Consider the following 24,440-nt stretch of genomic DNA (forward strand, 5'->3'; position numbering starts at 1 on the left):
ATTGGTCTCATACATGTCAAGTAATAAAGATATAAACTTGACAAGTCATAAGTGATCTACATAGTCATAATTAGGAATGCTGTCTTGCCTAATGTCTTTGACAGACAAGTCGTATTTAGTAATATGTTTATGTCTTTCAGAAAACTTTTTGAAGGTCTTAACCAGACATTCTCAAGTAATTTTGCCTGGTTGGCTTTGCAGCTAGTGTGGTATGCATTACGAATACAAAAATAAGTCAGCTAGAAGAGGTGAATAAGTCATGCTACTTGGAAACCCAATAGTCTGTCTAAATACTAATCCACGAATCTCGACAAATATTACAAATAGTGGTAGTAATTGGCATGTGGTGATAAACTATAACAACTGCTTCCAGCTAATTGTTTATTATTATAGACACTGCCAGGTGCTCTGCATATTGCTAGATTTGGAGCTGATCAATTGCCTAGCAACCATTAAAAAGAGTATAGACTAATTCTCTGGTGGAATAACCGACTCCTGTCTAAATTAACTGTGTACAAACATTGCAAGTAATTGGAAGTGACTAATAAAGACTAGCTAGAAGCAATTTTATTAACTTTAGTCAAATTATTAGTTAAATCCTGGTTTGAACAAGTGATCTAATGGCTGAAATAGCTCCGCTGTCCTACAAGAACATTGTGATAGCGAAGCAATTTGTCGAGCAATGCACACCCATAAGGCACAATGTGGTCAACCCACAATAAAATCATTTGGTTTTAGCTGTTGAGATCATGCCAAATTAACTTCATCAAACAAATTGTTCACAAAAAATAATATACACCTCAAATATCAAAGCAATGATATTGGTAGTATTCAAGAAGAATTAGAAAATATAATTTTTTACCAAAAAAAATTTGCCAGAAATAGAGAATTAATGATATCACTACAAAATAGACATATCTGACAGAGGTCCACCGTAGATACCTACACAACTAGTATCAAAGCAAGTGAGCTGGTAGTTTTCAAGAAGTCATCGAAAATGCAATTGTTGATGGATGAAGACAGACACAATCATCTATATGAACAGCTCCACTCTCATCTATGATGACAGCAGAGCTTTGACACCACAAAATACTTAACTGACTAATTGTGAAGTGCTGCTCACAGGCTGAATGCTACTGACTAGATTGACAGTGGGGTTAATATGTCTTGAAGTGAAATTGAACTCGATATGCATCAATTGAAATATTTCTGTAGAAATGTACCAACTCATCGGGATAGTGTATTAATCAACAATATTTTATTAGAAAAATACAAAAAAAATCACAGATCCGATTTCACAGTCATGATAAAGATGAAATTGCAGAATTCCATTTACATTATGGTACAGAATTGGAAAAACACACATTAACAGCTCTTTGAAAGCTAAAGTCAACTTTTGTAAGCAATGGGAAAATTAAGAATTAAAATTAAAACGAAAATCTATAAAAAAAAAATGCATCATTTTGCACTGATAATTTTGACAAAAAAAAGTTTTTCATAGTGATTGATTAATACTGCAGCAAAATTACCAATGAATTCTTTATTTAAAAGAAAAAAGCTCATCATTGTATTGTTGATTAATATACTAAAAGCAATATTAACATTGAACTATAATGTTGTAACATGCATGAACCAAAACATGTGAAAATCTAAATGAGATCATTAACATACTGTGGTACAAACTTGAGTTTTCTTTTTACCAGGTATTTTAATGTAATAGATGTTATGTTATTAAACTAGTCAACGTTGGGCATGAAATACTGCTTATTTCAATATACACACACGCTTATGTCAATACATGCATGCTTATATCAATGCACACATGCCTATGTCAATACATACATGCTTATGTAAATACATCAGTGCACAAAAGACACTTCAATGTTTTTCAAGTAATATCTGGTTAGATGTTAGGTTAATTAAACTGGTCACACCTGGGCCATGTGATACTGCTTATTTCAACTAGTACATACACACTTATGTGAATACATACATGATTATGTCAGTGCACAAAAGACACAAAATAATTAAGAATTCAGCTTTGTGTGTAAAGGACACTTTCTACAGAGCAATTTTCATAATCCAAGCACATAAAAAATAACATTCATACATGTTAATCGTTTTGACATATCATTTTTGTAAACATCTAATTTGACATATATAATCAAGTACTTAGGGATAATCCGGATTTCCAGTTTAAAAACTGGGGTGAGCTGGAAGATTGTGGAAATAAAAAATTGTCAAGAATTTCATAAGCATATTTGCAAATTTTCCAGCACCTATGCAAGATTTCTTATTAAAAATCCCTCAAGTATCTTAAATATGAAAGGCACAAAAGTATGGTGACAAGCATTGATATGTATCTGGATCCGATTAATCATTCAACTTAATTCAAATATACATCTCTGGATCTGAATTAGAATCTATACTCTTGATCTGATACCTAGACCTAATCTAAAACTGCAGGTTAAAAAGCTAGCTTAGAAAAATAACTAAATTATTATTATAACAAATATTTTTACAAATATCAAATTGCTTGTTGAAAATTAGCTAATTAAAATTCACATGATTTTCTGGGAATCATATTCATATCTTAAATATGCGGGTTAACGTAAATAAAAAGCATTTGTGTCAAATTTACTGCCTGTGTAGTTTTGTTTCTTTTGTGAGGGTATAACTAATCTCAGCATAATTGCAGACAATGGTGTTTTATCACTATAGTAATAGCAGAAATAACTGCAGTCAAATTTGTGAGAAAAAAATTATATGCAGTAATCTGTTAATAGTGGCATCACATGAATGTCAAATAATCATGTCATTGTTTACAGTAATGACAAGGCAATTAACTATCATACAAACATCCAACACATTTTACTGGTCCCTGGGATATTTGGGCTAGTGGATCAGCTGGCATGCTGTGTTTAGTACTTGAGTAACATGAATATCATGATTTTTTTTAGTGGGAAAATAAAAAGACATTTCTTAGTACATTAATAAGAATGCATGGAAACCACACACTTCAAATTAAATTTTCGGTCAGCTTTCACCAGCTTTTTTTATCAAGATTTTTAGCCAATAAAAGTTATATTAAATGAATTTTATATTCTTTGATGATTACTGAACAACTGACATACATCAGTCTTGCTCATGTTATTTTAATCTATATAATCAAACTGTTGTTATTATACAAAATAAAAAAAGATGAAAATAGATAATTAGTATGCAGTCTCATTAATTATTCATGGTAATTAATACAACTAGTATTATATATTCAAATTACACCCACAGTAGGTATGTATAGAGTGTAAATTCATTTTAACAAACTACTTCTATGATATAGACAAGCTGAAGTAAATTAGTACGCAAATTAACCAATTGATATGCACAAACTGATGTAAAATTTTCATTTTCACAAATATCATTCACAAGTACATTCAAATTTTCATTTGGACAAACTGTTGCCAAGATACAACCAGACATGAACTGAAAGTGCTTCTGTGTGTTAATTAATTATACAAATTAATTAATTGAGGTAAATATTTCAGAAGAAATATAAAAAAAAACTTCCAATGAAAGACTTTTCTGGTCCAGGAATGTTTGGTGACAATTTTTAAACCGAGAGAATGAACAAAACTCAATTAATTTGTTTTTAATTATGCAAACTAGCTAATTTATAAGTACAATATATTACAAGTTTTTATTAGATATCTGCTGATAAAAAGAACAGCATGTAAAAAGTTTCAATCCATTTCAAACTGTTAAAAAAATGTACAAAGAATCTGCTAAAACCAAATAACAATGTACAAATTGATTACAAACAAATGTCAGCATTAAATTCCACAAGCAGTGCAATGTATCAAATTTCGAATCATTTGGGAAAACTGCTTAAATATAAAAACAAATTGCTGAAAATAGTTAATAGACGGAAGATTACCTAGCTAATTGATTATAAACTTGTGTTAGATGCACAGGTGTAGTACATGATTTCAAAAGAACTGAGAAAATTATTGTTATCATAAACAATTGTAAAATGCTAATTAGCTGATTCATATGCACATCTTTATTTTACAAAAAATTATCAGATATTAGTCTACACAGAAAGTATACATGTACTTAAGTCTCAATCTATTTGAGCAAACTGTTACAGACAAAACATGATGAAATTATTATTGTACCAACATATAATCATGTCTGAAGTTCATGATATAGTTAATGTGTTTCAGTCCAGTCCAGTTGGCATATCTGTTATATACATATACATATCTGTATATCAAAATTCTGACACAGGTTAATTGTTATGCAAATTAGCTAATTCAAATGGACAGATTGATACAAAGTTTTAATTCATTTGAGCAAACTTAAAGTATCAACAAAACATGTTGAAAGTTAACTATTATGCATGAGCAATTAATATGCAATCTGGTGCTCATCATATGGTTCATGAGATATTTGTGGATTTGACACACACATCCAGATAAAATTGGTATTATATTGTTCTAAAATAAGATGGAAATAGGCTGAAAACAGGCCTGGATTATTTACTGGCACTGAATGCGTTAAGGAACGTATTGCCAAAGAGAGAAAAAACAATACAAGAAGACTCCAACTGTCAAAATGAAGACCAAGCCAATGTTTAATACAAGTTTGGCTCTCGGATCCTGTTCTAAAGACGTGATGTGCACTAAATGTTCATAGTGCTCTTTCAACTTTAACTTGTCTTCTGTTGTTGTAGCAAATCCACAGAACCAATCCGTGCATCGACGCCACTTGGTGCGCTTGTCTAATGAAAAATCAAAATCACATAATTTGAATTTCAAGTAATAATCAATCCACTTCAAGTTAGTGAGAGTGCACCAATGTCGGCACACTTCAAGTATAGCAGTGGAATATTTACAGCCACTTTTGTGCTCAGGAATGGTTTAGAATTTCTGGTGCCGATAATTTAACAGTTTAGTTTCAAAACCGTGGTTACTGCTTTCAATAGTACTGTTAAATTGGTACCCTTAAAATAGCAAAATAATAAAATCATTGTTGATCTGTTTGGTCTAAAATCATTGTTGATCTGTTTGATCTAAAATCATTGTTGAACTGTTTTGTCTAAAATCATTGTTGATCTGTTTGATCTAAAATCATTGTTCATCTGTTTTGTCTAAAATCATTGTTGATCTGTCTGTTCTAAAATCATTGTTGATCTGTCTGTTCTAAAATCATTGTTGATCTGTTTGTTCTAAAATCACTGTTGATCAGTTTGGTTTAAAATCATTGTTGATCTGTTTTGTCTAAAATCATTGTTGATCTGTTTGTTCTAAAATCATCGTTGATCTGTTTGTTCTAAAATCATTGTTGATCTGTTTTGTCTAAAATCATTGTTGATCTGTTTGGTCTAAAATCATTGTTGATCTGTTTGATCTAAAAACATTATTGATCAGTTTGGTCTAAAATCAGTGTTGATCAGTTTGGTCTAAAATCATGTTGATCAGTTTGGTCTAAAGTCATTGTTGATCAGTTTGGTCTAAAATCATGTTGATCAGTTTGGTCTAAAATCATTGTTGATCTGTTTGGTCTAAAATCATTGTTGATCAGTTTGGTCTAAAATCATGTTGATCAGTTTGGTCTAAAATCATTGTTGATCTGTTTGGTCTAAAAACATTGTTATCTGTTTGGTCTGAAATCATTGATCTGTTTCGTCTACAATCATTGTTGATCTGTTTGATCTAAAAACATTATTGATCTGTTTGGTCTAAAATCATTGTTGATCTGGTTGGTCTAAAATCATTGTTGATCTGTTTGGTCTAAAATCATTGTTGATCTGTTTGATCTTAATCATTGTTGATCTGGTTGGTCTAAAATCATTATTGATCAGTTTGGTCTAAAGTCATTGTTGATCTGTTTGATCTAAAATCATTGTTGATCTGGTTGGTCTAAAGTCATTGTTGATCTGTTTGATCTAAAATCATTGTTGATCTGGTTGGTCTAAAATCATTGTTGATCTGGTTGGTCTATAATCATTGTTGATCAGTTTGGTCTAAAATCATTGTTGATCTGTTTGATCTTAATCATTGTTGATCTGGTTGGTCTAAAGTCATTGTTGATCTGCTTGGTCTAAAATCATTGTTGATCTGTTTGATCTTAATCATTGTTGATCTGCTTGGTCTAAAATCATTATTGATCAGTTTGGTCTAAAATCATTGTTGATCAGTTTGGTCTAAAATCATGTTGATCAGTTTGGTCTAAAGTCATTGTTGATCTGTTTGATCTCAAATCATTGTTGATCTGTTTGATCTCAAATCATTGTTGATCTGTTTCATCTCAAATCATTGTTGATCTGCTTGGTCTAAAAATTACAGGATATATGAAAACAATTTGCATGCTACAGCTAAGAACTCACCCACAGCTGGCGCTTCTTTATTTTCAACAGCATATTTTTGCTCATTAGATGTGAGAGTTTTCTCTTTACTCTCTGCTTGGAATTCCACATCGCCATCTGTTTGCTCATCTGAAATATCAGCTTGAATGTTAGCATCCTTCTTGCCACCTTCCACATCAAGTTGCAAATCACTTGTAACAATTTTCCTGCCAAACTCTTCTAGCATTGGAATGTTACACATATTCTTATCATGACGAGTCCAGAATGTGGTTCTGTGAAGCTAAAATGAGAAATTTGCAACGTTAGAAATTTGTAAGTCAAATGAATCACGATTAAAATTGAGAAATTCTGTAGCAATGAAGATGCTACTGGTGTTCTTTGCGTAGATGAACAGACTGGCAGCAGTGTCTGTCAACTTCATCCTTGTCAACATCCTCAAATTGTTTATATTTCTGGTATTTACATGCCAAAATAATCTCATGTTTGCAATTGTCAAGATAATACAACTTTGGTTATTATTCCTATACAATGTTACAGTACTATTAGAAAATGCTTACTCTTGATGTTCATTGGAAAATTCAAAGAATATCTATAGTTGAGTGCTTCTAGAATTTGATGGATCGATGGAGGCTGGATATATATCACATGATCTGTAGAGGTAACTTTGATTTAAAGCTTCTGATATTTTCCTAAATTTCTTCCAACTATTTTTGGTTCCACTATATAACCATGTTAAATCTGTTCACCTGTTCAAGCCAGTGTTCTCTTCAAATAAATATGGTATGAAAAACGTACTATTCTATTTTTTTTAGGAAAGTCAATATTAAATATTTGTTTAATGTATGACATGACCACATTGCCAACTGTAAGCCTCTATGGACACACAAACGAAACAAACAACACACTGTCAAATCGGGGAGAGAGATACATGGACCTCAAAGCACAAGCCAAGAGGTGATGTCAGGCGTTTCGAAAAGAGTGAGCACATCCTGCTCCACATGTGGCACCCGCCATATATCTCTCTGAGTTACAATCGTGAATTTTTAGGTCATCCCCGTGCAAGACAATTAACATTCAGCGCTTCTATTATCTGTTTCATAGAAACATGATACTTGTCCACCAGCTGATAATACTTGCCATAGAACTTTTTGAATGACAAGATCAGTCTTTCTTTTATAAACCCTTAAATGAATACCAAAACATTTATCTGGTGTCATGTGTTTTTTATGAGTTGCATGCGGGTGTTTTATTTCCTTTCTGTGATAATGTGTCATGTATGCACAAATATTCAGTAAAGTTATGTTTCCCATGTGGCAATAATTTTTGTGGGTAGCTCGTACACCTAATTTTCTCCTAGTATGTTTCTGTGCTCTCTTCTTTGCTAACAACTCAACATTCTGCCGACATACAAAACAGATTCCCATTTCCAATTGTTGCATCCTTATACAATCTTTGTATCAGCCAAAGAAAGAAAAAAACTTGTACTGTCTCCAATAATATTATTTAGTAAAACTGCATTAGCGAGATATTAAATGAAGAAGATCATGTAGTTATGTTCAAGAAAACAGGACTGAGGTTCATGTTTTGTTGCCACTGTTATGACGTGATGTGATCTTGATGTGTTGATGCCTCCATTGACAGTTGATTGAACAAACAATGTTGTTGCCAAAACGTGGTCAGTACAGAACACATGAAACAGTCAACCATAAAATCCATACCTTATCTGGTTTAAGAGGAGGTGTTGCCAAGGAGACAACAATAGCTACTATAGTTGTCAGCCAGAACAATAAAATGGCAAAATACATATACTGGACATCGGCTAAAATGGATGGTCGAGTATCTTCTTCTCCGCATTGGCCTGGTGCACGGTAAATAAATGTCAAAATCAATCGTGTAAGTCCAGCAACAAGGGCCACCATTAATCCCCAGAAAGCCCCCTGCAATAAAAAATAGTTGTTTTTAATAAAAATAATTATAATATACAAGTCATCAAAATATATTTGAACTGTTCACAACAGATTTTAAGTAAAAAATAAATATTTGTTATTTTCCCCAGGTTCACCCTAGCCTCCTTTTACAAATTTTTAATGAAGACCTATAGGCAACAGAAAATTGTCAATTTAGTACAAAATTAAAACGAAATTAAAGAATACATAAAAATGGACTAGCATTGGAAACAACAATGACATTCAAAATATGACCATATTTTCTCTATTTAAAGCATATATCTAATAGAATAAGCTAATATATTTATTATATATAGAGAGTCAATGAAATACAAATTTATTGTGACCAGACCTCTGTCATTTACATAAGCTCATACTGAAGAAGGAATTATCTTAATATTAATTCTAAGGCTTGTTAAGTGTGGCTTAATTTAAATATAAAATATTATAACGAGATTTAAGTATGAAAAAAGCAAAGATTTAAATGTATTTGGGTTTAGAAATTAAATGTAATAGTGCCCTCCCATGTGTCTGGTTAAATGTGGTTTGGACCATTGATGGCGCTATTTCATCCACAATGCTTTGCATACAGAAAGCCATGAGTTTCTCACTTTTCTTTTGATATTAATATGTATGTGTATGGGGGGTTTGAAATACTTATATTGTCTGCACTTGTTGTTACCATGCAGTGTTAACACTATCATTACATCATTCTATAAATAGTAAGTTAAAATTTGAATTTTATGAAAATTAGTTTTTCTTTCTTAGTCTTTCCTTTCTAGCTCATTCTTGTTTTGATCATTTTCAAACCAATTTTAACACAAGCAGCCTGTCAGCTGATGTAGTTCAGTATAATGAGAAAAATGATCAAATTAATCAGTCTAGCCATTTTGAAGATAACAAAAATACTGGTATTCAATAGAATGTGAAAATATTAGTTATCGACACTAAATGAACTAATCTGATAGAAGAAAGAATCAAATCAATCTGATCCATCTAAGGCACCTACATATCAAATCAGAACAATTGGTTGACAGTTTTCATAACGACGTCAGAAATTTCCAAAAAAATGAAAAAATAATCACTAAAATAAGAGAACTAAATTTATTAACAAGAAAATCAACAAATCTGAGAAGTCAACTCAAAGCACCAACATACATGTATTAAAAAAATCAAAAGCAATCTGACAAGCCATTTGCAATAAGAAGTCAAAAATAGCATTTTTACCAAAATTGAGTAAAATTAGTAAATATCTTCACAAACGGATTGAATCTGACTGAGGCTCACCTAAATTGTCTACATATAAAATATCAATTGAAAGCAAAATGGAATACTATTCTGAAATTCTGTGTGATTTTTGATGTTCATTCCATTTCAGTCCTATGCTAAATTGTTTTTATGTGTGATGTAAACAAAAAAGGGAGACAATTAATCTAACATATTTGTATTATTTTTCAACATGTCCTACAGCCTAATGAATTACTGTTGATCATCAAATGATTTGCTTTGCTGAATTATTGACTCAAAATAACTAAAACTATTGAATTTCCTGATATATTGCTAATGAATGAGTATATTTGAATCTGTGATGGTAAATTTGTAAACAATTTGCAATATGCATATATCTATACAACTACATGTAGGATATCATTATTTCATCTCGCTTATTCTATTCTTCATCAAAAACAATAAAATATGAGTCGGAATATAATTTCATTGAAGTTCAAAATATTACACAAAAGCCAAAAGCATGGTGTGGATCGAATACCGCAAAATATTGTCCCCGGTAAAATGATAGGTTGCAACAGATATTGAAGCAGCTAATACAACATACATGTTATTTGCATTTACTGAGTAGAGCCATAAACTTTTCATTTCTAAGCATCCATGGCATACTGTTATGTACCAATCAGAAATATACATTGGATCTAAGCAGTTATGGAGGTCACACAAAACGATTTCATCACATCTGTCTCATCATATGCTCATCTTGGTATTGTGGTTGAATTAAAACTGAAATAGAAAAGTTATCCTTGTTTTTAAGAAGAGGAGCAATTACCTTCTCATTACATCGCTTCCATAGAACAGCCAGCAGAAAGACGGCAGCGATGGGTGGTGCTAAGTAATCAGTTATCTCCTGGATATAGATGAAGACTTGACCACCTTGTGTTTCCTTGACAACGGGCACCCAACAGATACCCACAACCACCATTACAGCAACAAAAAGTCTAAAAATGAAACATAGTAAAACTATATAAACCCTGCCTTATACAAATATCCCAATGAATACCTGAATGACCCAAATGGACAAAAAAAAAAGAAAGAATCTTGAAATTCGGTCCATGGAAGTAGGCTTAGTGAAATAAATTAGATATTTGCTAAAAACAGATTTTTTGGCAGATCAACATTTCATTAACACATTTCCACCTACACTTCTACACAACTGATATTAGCCATGAATTACATTGGCTGATTACAATCTTATGCTAATGATCTCAAATCAAATCAGAAAAAGGAACCATAATTAATGACTATAAAGGACGATGGTCATCACAACATATCACGTTAGCTTTGGGTGCCATGTGACTTGTACAACATGTAATATTTTAATGATTATCTTGCCCCTTTAACATACAAACATGGGCAGCCATGATTCAAAACAAGTTTGATTCTCTAACCTTGTGTATGTGTGTGTGTGTGTGCAGTAGAAAGGTCATCTGGGTCAACATTAATAAACAGGGACTGGTAAATTCCAATGTTTCAAAAGAAGCAGGTGTTTAGAAATGTATGTCGAATGATTCGGCCAATGGAAGAAAACAATTTGGTTTTTTTGCAAGATTGTTGCTATGGTGAATTTTTTCAACTGTCCATATATCAGTGTTGTTTAAACTAACTTGCATGTCTAAACAGTACCATGGGTTTCAAACTCAAAACTCTACTGTAGTTTGAAAACAAGGCTTAGATACAGATGGTGAAATAGCAGTAGTAAATACACACAATAATTGTATTGAGTTGTTTGTACAGTGAAGCTAACTTTCCTTGATCTTGTCAGAAATGTATGACCCCCAAATGAAGATTTACACTGGATATATTGACAAGACAAGGGTAAATAAAAACAGGGGCAGGTGATTTATACATTACAATCCAAGTAACCATGACATATGTTATTTTACTCACCGGCCAACTACCATGAGTTCTCGTACTGTGGCTCGTTTACGGATCCTCTTATAGACGTCAATAGTAAACAACGTACTAGCGCTATTAAAGATGGAATCCAAGTCACTCATCAAAGCTGCAATCATGACCGCCATCATCAAACCACGCGCAGCTGAGGAAGAATATTGAAACGTCTCCAGTGAGACATCAGTTTTTTGTGATTATACAACAAAATATTAAAAATCAAATATCTCAAATTTAATTGCTGAATGATAGTTTAATTTTGGAACACACAACATTTCTAGAATTGAAATTTTTAGAATTTTAAATTCTGGGAGTGTCAGCTAGATTTTAATAGATAAAAAAATTGCATCAGTTAAATTGGGGGAAAACTGAATATGGAAGCATATCAATTAACAGATATGAATGACATCAAACATATCACTGGAATAAGAATTCCACAGCTAGCAATCCTTCTTGCCCTCTACAGAATTAAAAAAAATAGGCCAATGGCCTGTTGTTCAACGGCTATTGTACAAAAGATTAGTGCTGTATATGCCACAACTTTTAAATGAAATATCGCCAAACAACCACACAAAGTTGTCAATGGAATAATAAACACATGTATGCCTAACACCAAAGCATTGGAAATAGTGGTTAGTTGAAATACCATTTTTAACTAAAAATGACAAAAGATATGGCCATGGGATGAACAAATCTAGTAGATGTCAACACAAGGTACATAAACACCAAGTATCGAAGCATTCAGGCTATCAGTTTTGGAGAAGAAGTCGAAAATAGAATTTTTGACCAAAAATGACCATTTTAAAATAGTCTGAACTGAAATCAGGTCGGGTCACACCAGCCGTTTTATTTTCATTATTTTCGCCTTAAGTTTCTACCTTTCTACTGTCGATGGGTCCCGAAACTATTTCATCAATTATTTTGAGGACGATGGTCGACAAAAACTGCGTGAAAACTATGACGCCTCGTGGCGTCACGATAACTTATTCAAGATGGCGGCAAACACGGGAATTTCGCTGTAGTTTTCCCACGGTTTTCGTCTTGAAATCAACCAATTTACGGTTTCACACCATCATCGTGGCAGACGATATCCATGTTGTGTTATGTAAATTTGATTATCGGTATTCGAAAATTTGGGGCATTTTGAAAGGGTTTGTTGACCATGACCCTGAAAATAGCAATGCCCCATAATAAGGGGGGTGAGCGTTCAGTCAAGCACAGGCACTCAGACTGGTATGGTGAAAATGTTGTTTTCCTACCATTTGGCATGAGACCTAACACCAACTTGGGATACGCAATATTAGTACATCCGGCATAGGCTTGACAGACTTCATAACACACATCAGGATCAACACATGCAACTTGGTCTGGAAAAATAATGAAAATTGAATTATTTCAATTCATGCACAATAATATTGTATATTGGATGATTATATTCAAAGTATACTCTATTGATATCAATAATTATGCAGCAAAAATCAATTCTTATTTTATTTCATTAGAGGCAACATTTGTATTCTGTTAATTTTGGACTGACTGGAATAAATTTCCTATTGCCTGTAGGTCATGATCACAATATGAAAAAAAATATGATTTATTTTGCGAATGGTAACAAAACTTGACATTGGCATTCAAAATTAGGAAAGTAGCAAACTTTTTCAGTTTCACACTGACGAATACAAGATTATGATTATTAGCATCACTATTTTTTTTCCAAATCATTTTAAACTTTTTTTTTTAATTATGAATTAATGGTTAGTTTGAGCCAAAATATAACAATTTTGATTCAGTAATTAGAGGATATACCTGTATACAGGATTCGACTGATCATTCCCGGCATTACCATAATAAAAAGGGGTAGTATTTTAATAAACCCAGCCATAAGAGTAGCACCCTGTGCATGTGACAGACTCTTGGCAGCTAATGCACGCTGGACTATCACCTATAATTAAAACAATAACTTTTAGAAAACTGCTAAATAAATCATGCAACTAACTCATTTGAATATTTTATATAAAAATATATATATTTACATACCTGGTCAGCACACCAATACCAAATAGATCCCGGAGTCTGGCCAAATAGGAATCCTGGCCACGGCATTTCTTCATCTGTAGGGTCCCTCAGCATAACAAATGCATTCGGTGAAGTCTCATGGCAAGTGGTGTTCGGCACAGTGAGATTTGTTTCAGCTCCCGGATACTTCCTTACTAAACCATCATAACCACCAATTTCAACAAAACCTTAATGAAATAATAAAATTAACTACCGGGTATGTCTTAATATTTTTCTGATTTTATAATCACATGTTGTCTCCTTACATTTGTAAAATACTGGAACTATGGATCAGCATAGTCAAACTATTCAATTGTCATCTCTAGGGAGTATTTTCTGTCCTTTTAGTATTACTGAGTTTTCCCAGCCAGCAGGTTTAAAATAGTTTTTATTTTGACTCTATTTTCCTGATTGCTTTGTTTGTCTTTCTCCATCGATTTTGAATTGCATTGCATTGTATTTTGTTGCATTCACTCTTATTTCTTATCCCCTATTATGTATTTATTCGTTTATTCAGTTATGTTTTATTTCCATTTATTTTTGCCAGTTGTTTGACCTTGATGAAGGCAATCTGTGAATTCTCGAAACGTCGGTAGAAATAAAATCTTGAAGATCAAGTTCTGGTTGAGCTACTATTTCTTATTACCACTATATTAATCACTTGGTGTGCTCCCATACTTCAATGAAGACTTCTAACGTTGTAGTTGAACAGACTATTTTTTTTTACTACTTGATTTAGTCAATTAACTAGTATTAATGAAATTTGAAAGTAATTTTGGGCTTGAAGTAGACTTGCGGCCTCTTGTCTTTTTCAAATCTCTGCTCATATGTATATACTCACACTTTGCATTTTTTATTTATTATGATAGAAAACATGGAGATCACAGAATTATGCGTACTCTATATTCTAGAAGTGAATTTCCAATAGCAGAAAACATGAACCAAAATTACATTTATTCTATGCTGATAGTTCATGTGCTACTATCGAAGAAAATATGATATTGTTCTTTCTTTATGGAAGATGTAAATACTTTTCACTGTCGTACATAATCTGCCCGCAAAACAAAAATTGTACAATTGCTTCAGAAATATAGACAAAATAAGAAGTTTGACTGCTTTTATTTTTTATTCACTAAAATTAGGCAAGAAAATTTATAATAATCTTTAGTTTTATACATATTTATATACACTGGTTTTTTTTCAATTCTACTACGAATGAAAGAAACATAATAACTGAGGTGCATGCACACTATCAATAGAACATTTAAGCATCATTCAGAGCTGAGCTGGTATGGCATAACTTACCAATAATCATAAGTGCAATAGCTCCCGATACCATCAGCGCAGCTTGTAATGTATCAGTGTAGATAACGGCAGCAAGTCCACCTAGTAAAAAATTCACATTAGTTGCATACATTTTCTTAGGTTTTGACAAAATACAAACTATATACTACTATATTGTCACATTTAGCAATTCTACACATAATTCTTATTCAGTGCCAAAGAAAATGGTTCTTGTATAAGCATTTCAATGTTGGAAGAAATTGAAATTCTGAATAAAAATGCCCTGATACAAAACTATATTGGAAGAGAAGTTGACTCTATGCGACATTGCGTGTCTAAGCAGGAATTACACAAACCATGTATGGCTATTTTGCATAAAGGGACTGTTTGTTACACACGGTTTAATATGAATTTAATATGTGCTTTTGTTTTTACAAACAGGCTTCCTTGCCATATTCAGCCTTCCATAGCATTTGAATACAAGTATTATTCAGACTCAAAACAAATGGCAAGAACATCTACCCAGGTACTTTGGAAACACTCATGAAATGGGGTTATGAAATGATGAAACATGAGTACATGATAAAACTTTAATAGTATAGAATACAATATGATATCCCGCAATATTTTCTTGTAGCTTGACGTCGGCAGATACAAGCGATTAACGCTAGAATTTGGTATCAATCCAAGCCTCAGGTGAGTGTATACTGATGTCAACCTAAGAGAAAATATTATGGGATATATATTCATCACATGCGCATTTCCACAACATGACAGTGAAACGATAGAGTATTGACAGTGTTAATTAACTTTTGCTGAAATAACACTCAATACATTTATATATATGCGCACATTTTATGCTGAGTTTGTTGACGCCATGGTGTTCTATTTCACACGAACGCCATATGTACACTGTATGCGATTCTGTTCTTTTGTGTTGTTTGCTCAAATGAGTTTTTACAATTTTTGAAAAAAATTCCGAAAACACTCACACAAGTTTGCCAAAATGAACTGCTGTTACCACAATCCATAGTTATCGGGCTTATATGCAACAATGTTTCGGCAGCGTGTACAATAAATAACGTTTGGCAGTATATGACGTAACACTGCGGTGATATGCAAGTGATTATAAAATATATTAATATACTAAATAAAAACAACCAGTAAATAAAAATTCATATAGGTTAATTTGACAGATTCCTTAAACAAGTTTATATACATGTATTTCTTTCATCTAGATGAAATTATGTGTTCACATGTAGTTTTAAAAGGACCTATGTCACATATTGTATGTGAATTAAGGATGAGAAGCACTGTTTTAGGCACTTTTTAAACAATAATAATTAATTATTCTAGAATATCTAAAAGATTATAATAATCTTATAAATATCAGAAAAACAAACCAAACCAAACCAGACCAGACCAGACATTATCTAACACATAATGTACTCGTCAATGACAGCAGCATTCATGTAAGCAAAATTTGCAGCTCTTTTATAGTCTTTTTTTTTGCATTTGGATCAGGTAACCATGGCACAAGAGTTCTTTTGAAGTATTGGATGTAGCAAAGCATGGTATGAGTATCAATGACATATAACGTCGGACTCAGGAATGAGAAGTATTTGAAATTCAAGCAGATTTACACAGTACAGACAATAGTGCTCTCATAGCTGAGGTTCTATTTTTGTAATCAGAAAAATTTGCCAGACAGTAAAACTCTGATGCACTTCCTAATTTATGTCTTTGCTCGTATTTCGCTATACTACCCCTCCACATCAATTCGCTAAAATTGTATATCACTTTTTTAGTTTTACAGATTTGACAAGAAAAAGTAGGGCTGCTTGAAGGTAAGATTTTTGTATCCATGGAGACGGGACAGGTATTGACCAGCTGTCAATCATTCAATGTACACAGAAAGATTTGCATACTGTATTGTTTTGATTATGGTGACATTTGTTTTGCAAGTCAAAGTTCAAAAAGTTTGAATTGGTTATTCTGCTGTGCACTGACTGATTTCAAAATATGGAAACAAGTCAAAATGACAGTGTTACATTTTTGAGTACCAAACTGAGCATTCATTTTTAATTGCTCTTTATTATGGTTTATTAGAGCTTTTAGTAATATTGCTTTCTGAATATATGTAACATGACATTTCTTAAATTTCATCTTCATCTTAATGTTAATGTTATCTATTAGCTAATTTTAAGTGTGGTAAATAGATGCAACTCATCCTTAAATTTCATAGCCTCATAAAATTTACTTTCAGTTAGCAAGATACGAATTGATTACCTGTGATCGTCAAAACAGCGGTGATAAGAATCAGTACAATTATAGAAAGATACAGATCCCAACCCAAGGATTGTTGGATAAACAATGCCCCTGTATAAAGGTCAACCTAGTGTTGGAAAGAAAAAGACAGGAACAGAAATATTAATATTTTGCTAGGAAAGAATGGAAAAAAAAGTTGAATGAACTCTAACCATTCAGATCAGAATCTTCCACAATCTTTGTTCCAATCAGAAGGTTATTCTGATGGAGTCTTATCAATCATTTTTCAAGTAGTTTCTCGCTTTTGTAAAAATTTCTCAAGTATGGGGAGTTAAGTCAACTTTGGTCAAGATAAATGTGAAAAGGTCTCATAACAGGTGAAATGAATGACAAAATAAACCTGTAATTTTTTTTGTCAAGTCATCCAATGGTTCGGTTCTTACTTTTTTTTTACATAAAGAATTCAAATAAAAAGTCAATATTACTCACAGACAACTTTGTGAACACATATAGAACCAATGACAATACCGCAAAATAAACTCGTAATCTGGATCCACCAAAGCGTTTTGATAAGTACTGTGGCATAGTAAAAATCTGTAGATATAAACAGATTGTTTTTAACAGTTATTTTGCATAGATTTCATTCTTAACAAAAGAGGAAAGAAAATGGCTTGTGATGAAAGTTACTTTTACAGCTTTCACAGTTTTCTACACATTATAAATTCTTTCCAAATATTGCTCTCAACAATCACCCCTACATCTTACAGCTGTTTTACATTTGACTGTTTAAATGTCATAATTGTTTCTGCCAAAATGTTGGTGTGACATTTTTGCAAATTTTGGACCAAACGAATACAACTTTCCATTGGCAACAGATTTGGATCAAAAATGAAAAAAAAAATATGAAAAAAATTACACAAGTCAGGTTTATTTTGTGAAAGGTTTTGAAAGCCATTCAAAGAGTTAATTTAATTAAAATCTAATACTAGTATATAGAGAATGGCACATATTCAGATGAAGGAACATTTCTCGAACTGGATATAATGAATATTTGTTAAGGACTATAGTTACCCTTGTTCTAAATATCATACCTAATGATTCCCACAGCTGTTAAATCAAATCTACTGTATCTAAATTGAAACTTCATAGCACTGTACAGCATATCTAATAATAGTAAGCTGTTAAACTCAAAAAAACACTGTGCTGCGAGTAAATAAATGAATGAATGAATTAATAATTTATATTTCACTAGAGGCAGTCACATAATAATTAATTTATTTACAAAATCAAATATTATTTATTTACATTATGATTTTAACTTCTTATATAGGTTATGCTTTTTTGACCTGCCTTTGAAAGATTTCTATCGACAGCTGCAGCCGTAGAAATGTTTAGCCTGCCCCTGGTGAAATGTTTAGCCCAGCGGTGAAGTTATCATTTAGAATGATTATCATAGAGTCAAGTTGTCAATTGAATGTTTAGCCTGGAGGAAGGTTGTCAATTTAGAATATTTTGCCTGAGAGCAAGGTTGTCATTTGGAATGTATAATTTATGCTACAGACAAATCTCGTGGGATAATTACTGGGTTGTAAAATATCTGTCAACATTGTTAGCATAGTGATTTTATTTGTCAAGTCTAAAATGAAATGTATTAAATGTACAAAGCTTGTTTACATCTCTGCATATACCAAGACATTCGGCATCAATGTAAAAACAAAATCTTTCACAAGTTTAAAAACAAACTTACACATTGCTGAATACAAGATTAACAATATTTTAACATTAAATATTGCAACTGTTATGCGCACTAAAATATCCAAACATGTGATCAATATGCAAGACGAATGAATTACAGTATAGCTGTACTAAATATGTATGGACTCTTGTCATTCCAAGAATTTGAATTAATGTCACTTACGCCACATGCAATGTATACAGGAAGGAATACCCAACCTAACAGCTGTAGTAACAGTATAGCGTTGAATTCCCACGCGCCAACACCGATACCACCCGCAGCGCCTGACCCAGCCAATCCAATGAAATGTTCACTACCGATATTACTCACAAACAAGGACGCTCCAACCTGAAAAACAAAATATTGTTCAGAATAAATTAAAAAATGGAAGTAATCGCATGAATAATCATTGTCTGACATATGATAAAGTCAAATCAGACAGATTTTTGAAGATTCAGGAAAATCACACAATAGCAGCATTGATAATTTTAGGCAAGAAAGCAAGGTAACATTTGTGAATCTCAGTTTATGTCCAAACTGCAAAAGATTAATGATTTACAAACACTCTATTTTGTTTTCATTGAATAGAATATCTTATCAACATGTACAAATGTATGTATTGGTATTGACCTCCGCTAAACTCAGTGTCACTTACAGTACACTCTGCTGACTTTGCCTTTATATAAAAATGTTTTATCATTTTGACTTATTTTTTGCAGTTGTTACTAATATTAGACATATTTCGGCAGACTTCTCTGTACAATTCACTTTTGTAAGTATGCTAAGCTAGTTTCAAACCAGTTTAAAGATAGTTAAATTTTAAAAGTTATACTTACAATGTACTGTACACTAAATATGTTAATTTATTGTCATCAGTTTGTGGTCGATTTTTGAAACAATTTTGTATGAGGTAGACTAGGTGTGATAAAAACACAAACCATAAAAAAATTATAATCCACTATTGCGACTACTGAGTTATACTGACTGATGCAGTGAAAAATTAACATAATTTGACTTTTCCGCAAAGTTTTAATATTTATTTTTCAAACCATGTACTAATATTTAGTGATTATATTTGCAAGAACATTAGATTTCATGTGTGCATGCACTGACTGAAAAACAACACGCACATTGCAATGTACAAGTATTTCAAACCAAGCTGTGCCTAAAGCATCATACAATCAGTAATACAGCATATACCAGTTATATATGGTGGAAAGAAAACTACAGTGATGACTTTTGTCAATATTATTTTCATAATGCCTTCCACAATGAATCACAGAAAACTTATAAAAATATTCCTGTATTGAAGTAGCTGCATGCACAACGTGAAAACATTGTGATCCTGAATATTAAAGTTTATAATACTCACAGAAAATAAATTTGATTGTACATCAGTGGTTTGCAGTCTGATTTATTTCAGAGCACCTGTACCACAAGTTCATTTAAAGCGATAATGATGGAGCACAAATACATACACACAGATAGGGTAACTGCAAAGACTCCCACTATGTGCTTCATACATGGGAGTCAAAAAGCTCATAGTATCACTCCAGTAACATTTTAGGAATAATGATTTATATTACATAAAAAAAATAATATTTTAAATACCATCCACAAATAATCCCAACTCCATCTAAAAACAATACTCACACCACCAAAAAATAATCCCCTTTCATCCAAAAATAATCCCCACAGCACCAACAAAATTATTCCTTACTCCATCTAAAAATAATCAAAACTCCAACCAAAAATAATCCCCACCCCACCAACAAATAATCCCCACTCCATCCAAAAATAACCCCTGTCTATCTGCAAATAATCCCCACTCCATCCAAAAATAACCCCTGTCTATCTGCAAATAATCCCCACTCCATCCAAAAATAATCCCTGTCTATCTGCAAATAATCCCCACTCCATCCAAAAATAACCCCTGTCTATCTGCAAATAATCCCCACTCCATCCAAAAATAATCCCTGTCTATCTGCAAATAATCCCCACTCCATCCAAAAATAACCCCTGTCTATCTGCAAATAATCCCCACTCCATCCAAAAATAATCCCCACTCCATCCACAAACAATATCCACACCACCAAAAAATAATCCTCTTCCATCCACAAATCATCTTCACACTATCCACAAATAACCCCCACCCCCCACCCCACCCAAAGATAATCCCCACCCATACCACAAATAACCTAACTTTGATAGCAAATCCCACCTTGTTCACAAATAATACCACTCCATCCACAAATTATCCCAAGTGGATGATTCTATTTTCTATGATTTTTTTTTAAACTCGGACACAAAACATGAAACAGTTGTAACCGTAATTTACATTTAAAGGGCGGTAGTCGTCGCTCCACGTCCTGTTCGATATGGCACTCGTAGCAACAAACCCAACGTACACAACATTGAAATTCAAACACACATCGCTTAATAATGATCACAGCCCTTTAGTAATAATCCCTTTAATACTCTACAAGTACCATCTGAGGGCACTGTATGATAAAGACAAACATTAAATACATTGAACAGACAAATGATACATAATGAGAAACTATTAAAAAAAAGAAAATGACACACTCAATACATTCATAAAAGTTGAACTGATGCCAATCATCGTGAAGCACACGCCCACTGTATCAACAAATAATCCCGACTTGGTCAGCAAATCCCACCCCACCCACAAAAATAATCCTTACCTCAGCTACAAATAATCTCCAACCCACTCACAAATTTGTCCTGCTTACAAATAATCACTACCCTGTTCAGACATAACCCCACTCCCCCCATTATAAAGTGATATACTGTATATGCAAATGACTTACCATATAGAATGGCATGGCTCGCCCTGCAAGGAAGTAACCACTCACTGTTCCACGATTGGATCGACACATGGCCTAGTTGAATCAAAAGAAACAAACACATGACATTATGAGGTTCATTGTACAAGTTTTTTTCTTGCGATGATGTGGATTATTGAATAATTTTATACATGTTACTTGCTCAATACAGTTTCCTAGGTTTGAAGTGGATGCCAGATGTGTGAGCACAAATTCATTCCCAATGTGTTTGCAAAAGACAAATTACTGAAACTGACTTGATTCATTACTCAGAGTTTGAAAAAATCTCAAAGATTTCTTCTAGTTGAACGGATTGTGTTTTCCCTTTCCACCATAGAGACCCATAATCCACATGCGGTAATATCACATTTATGTCAAAAATTAGGTCCGTCCGTACCCACACTTTTTTTTCCACATTTTCCACATTTGACCACATCCGTATAGCAATAAGCAATCTATTGGCAAAATATAAAAACATTCAAAAGACTTTCGTGAAACCTGTACAGACAATAACAATTGTATCCAAAAAGTATAGATAAAAATGTGCTTTATTAATTATGTTTGCACTTTACGTATTACAGATGTGTAATTACGGTTACCCCGGTAAAATAAGTCACATTTTAATGTGCTTCCAATAACATAGATAATGTGCCTAATGTTGGGCTTTGGAGAGAAGAGCATTTTTATATATCACCAAAATGTATTGAGTTGTTTGAACTAGGCCATCACAAACGACCAAAAATATCTAAAAAGTGTAATGAGGTGAAAAATGAAATTCATTTTATTACAACCTGTGAAAATTTTTCAAACATTTTTAATTTTTCGAGCAAATTTCAAGAATTTGAATACCTTTCAAGTTCATTACAATAATGAATATACAAGATCAGACAGGTAGTTCATTATTAAAAAACTTCATTTAGTAAAAATAATACTCTTTTATAGGTTTACTTTCTTGTATTCTACTTAAGATGAACTGACATTACTTATTATGGTCTAATAAAAATATTATTATTATTATAGGCTGAAACGCAACAAATTTAGGAAACAGTGGTGCCATTTTGGCAGAGAGGTTTTCCTGAACACTACTTTTCTGGATATATACTGGCATTGAGTTTGAATCAACCTGTCTGTTGGGGATCAACAATATTCTGAAGCAAAGTAGGAAATCAGTTGTTCTGATGTTACAAAATCAAGAGTGATCTCAAAATCTTGGTAGTTTTCACTGTAAAACTGCTCCCTCAAAATTACCTCTGTACACAGTTCCTCTCAACAATTGAGGGACTGCGCTCTGTAATAATGTCTTCATTACTACTTACTGTTCTTGGCTATCAAAAAACGGTTTAGTGGTGTTATATTGGGTTAAAACTGGTATAAAATAATAAACATTTTTTTTATGGGCAGCACACCACTACCAAATTCTCAGAGAGGTGGACACCCATTAATCGATTTAATAGCCCAATCCCGTTATCCATGCTGACACGCAAGATGCATGCTGGGTACATTTGACCCCAGGGAGAAAGTAAAACAGGTGATCCGATAGGGGGACCTATCACAACATCCATCATGAATGACCTAGGCAGTTCATTTACGATTTATGAGTGCCGCTAACTCAGTATAACAAGTAAATAACGTCATCTGATAAAACCATAGATCTAAAGAGGATACAAGCATTACATAATGTACACAGTCCACAAAACCAGATTTACAAATCTGATCGAGTGGATGAATCTATTCTACGCTTCGCAGACACGAAACATGAAACAGTTGTAACCATAATTACAATGATACACTCAATACATTCATAAAAGTTGAACTGACGCCAACCATATGGAAGCAGACGCCACTTCAGACGAAATCATGTTTGATAAAAACAGGCGTGGATTCCATGCACATTTCACTTACCCAAAGGCCAACGGCTATGACAGCTAAGAAGTAAACCACTACGACCGCAATATCTTCACCAGTCAAAAGTTGCTCAGCCATTTTTGATTGCTATTTTGGGGATCACTGGGCTAATTCTCCCAAATAAGAAAGTTTAATTACACGGTGTCAACTGTGTCAGGGAAAGCTCCAGAAGCTTCTGTTTACCCGAACCCGAGTCACACTCCTTGGATTAGCCAAGCTCCTTGGACCAGTCCATTAACAAATAGGAGTGGGTACATGAAATATATGTTTTCATTTTAATTCAGTTGATTCTTTCACTGGCTAAACAAACATTTTTTTAGTATGAATCGTAGTATGAAATTATCTGTTTATCATAACCAGTCTTCTTACCTGCAAACGATACAAGCGACAATTTAATTATTTAACTTATCTATTGTCACATCCTGCACCCGCGTCCACTCCTTTAGAATCGTTGCGATCAGCAGAGAACGGAGCCTGCGCCGACGCGTCGAGTTAGTTTGCACCCCGCCTTGAAAAGGGCCCTGGTAAAAGTGTCGAGGCCAGCCTTTAGAAGCTGTGGTTTTATACCCCACCATTTGCTTTTTTTTTTAATATCCTACGTTTATTGTCCTCTGTGAAAATAATACAGTATCCATAATAACACTGGATGATATAGCAGTTCAAATAAAAATGTTAGATGCAAATCAGTCAGAAATAATACAACCCCCATCCAGTAACATGTACTAGTAGTAGTAAATCATTACACCAGCACTCAACCATGAAACATAAAGTCAGGGGTGTTTAGACCACGTTTCCCACCACCAAGACAAATACAGTTTTAATATACTTTTCTTTCACACTACTGTAGCAGGGAA

General features: G+C 33.0%; 1 protein-coding gene across 1 annotated transcript; it reads right to left on the minus strand.

The window, feature by feature from the left end:
• Positions 1 to 1,236: 1,236 nt before the first annotated feature.
• Positions 1,237 to 23,664, minus strand: LOC100376458 (sodium/myo-inositol cotransporter-like). Its single transcript, XM_085500682.1, has 14 exons — positions 23,584 to 23,664; positions 21,667 to 21,738; positions 19,019 to 19,183; positions 17,590 to 17,694; positions 17,122 to 17,227; positions 14,854 to 14,934; positions 13,531 to 13,736; positions 13,300 to 13,435; positions 12,753 to 12,860; positions 11,491 to 11,641; positions 10,373 to 10,541; positions 8,086 to 8,304; positions 6,389 to 6,647; positions 1,237 to 4,780 (listed from the first exon to the last, which is right to left on the minus strand). The coding sequence occupies exons 1-14, from the start codon at positions 23,662 to 23,664 to the stop codon at positions 4,557 to 4,559; spliced, it is 2,082 nt and encodes a 693-aa protein (XP_085356808.1). The 3' UTR covers positions 1,237 to 4,556.
• Between the last annotated feature and the right edge of the window lie 776 nt (positions 23,665 to 24,440).

This window comes from Saccoglossus kowalevskii, chromosome 6, assembly GCF_978046115.1.
Source record: "Saccoglossus kowalevskii chromosome 6, keSacKowa6.1, whole genome shotgun sequence".
Lineage (NCBI taxonomy): Eukaryota > Metazoa > Hemichordata > Enteropneusta > Harrimaniidae > Saccoglossus > Saccoglossus kowalevskii.

Coding starts and splice junctions, on each gene's coding strand:
- LOC100376458 (XM_085500682.1), bottom strand. CDS start 23,664: ATGGCTGAGCAACTTTTGACTGGTGAAGATATTGCGGTCGTAGTGGTT. Junction 14,935..17,121: donor CGCTGTTTTGACGATCACAG/GTAATCAATTCG, acceptor ATTTTTTACTAG/GTGGACTTGCTGCCGTTATC. Junction 8,305..10,372: donor GGAAGCGATGTAATGAGAAG/GTAATTGCTCCT, acceptor TTTTTATTGCAG/GGGGCTTTCTGGGGATTAAT.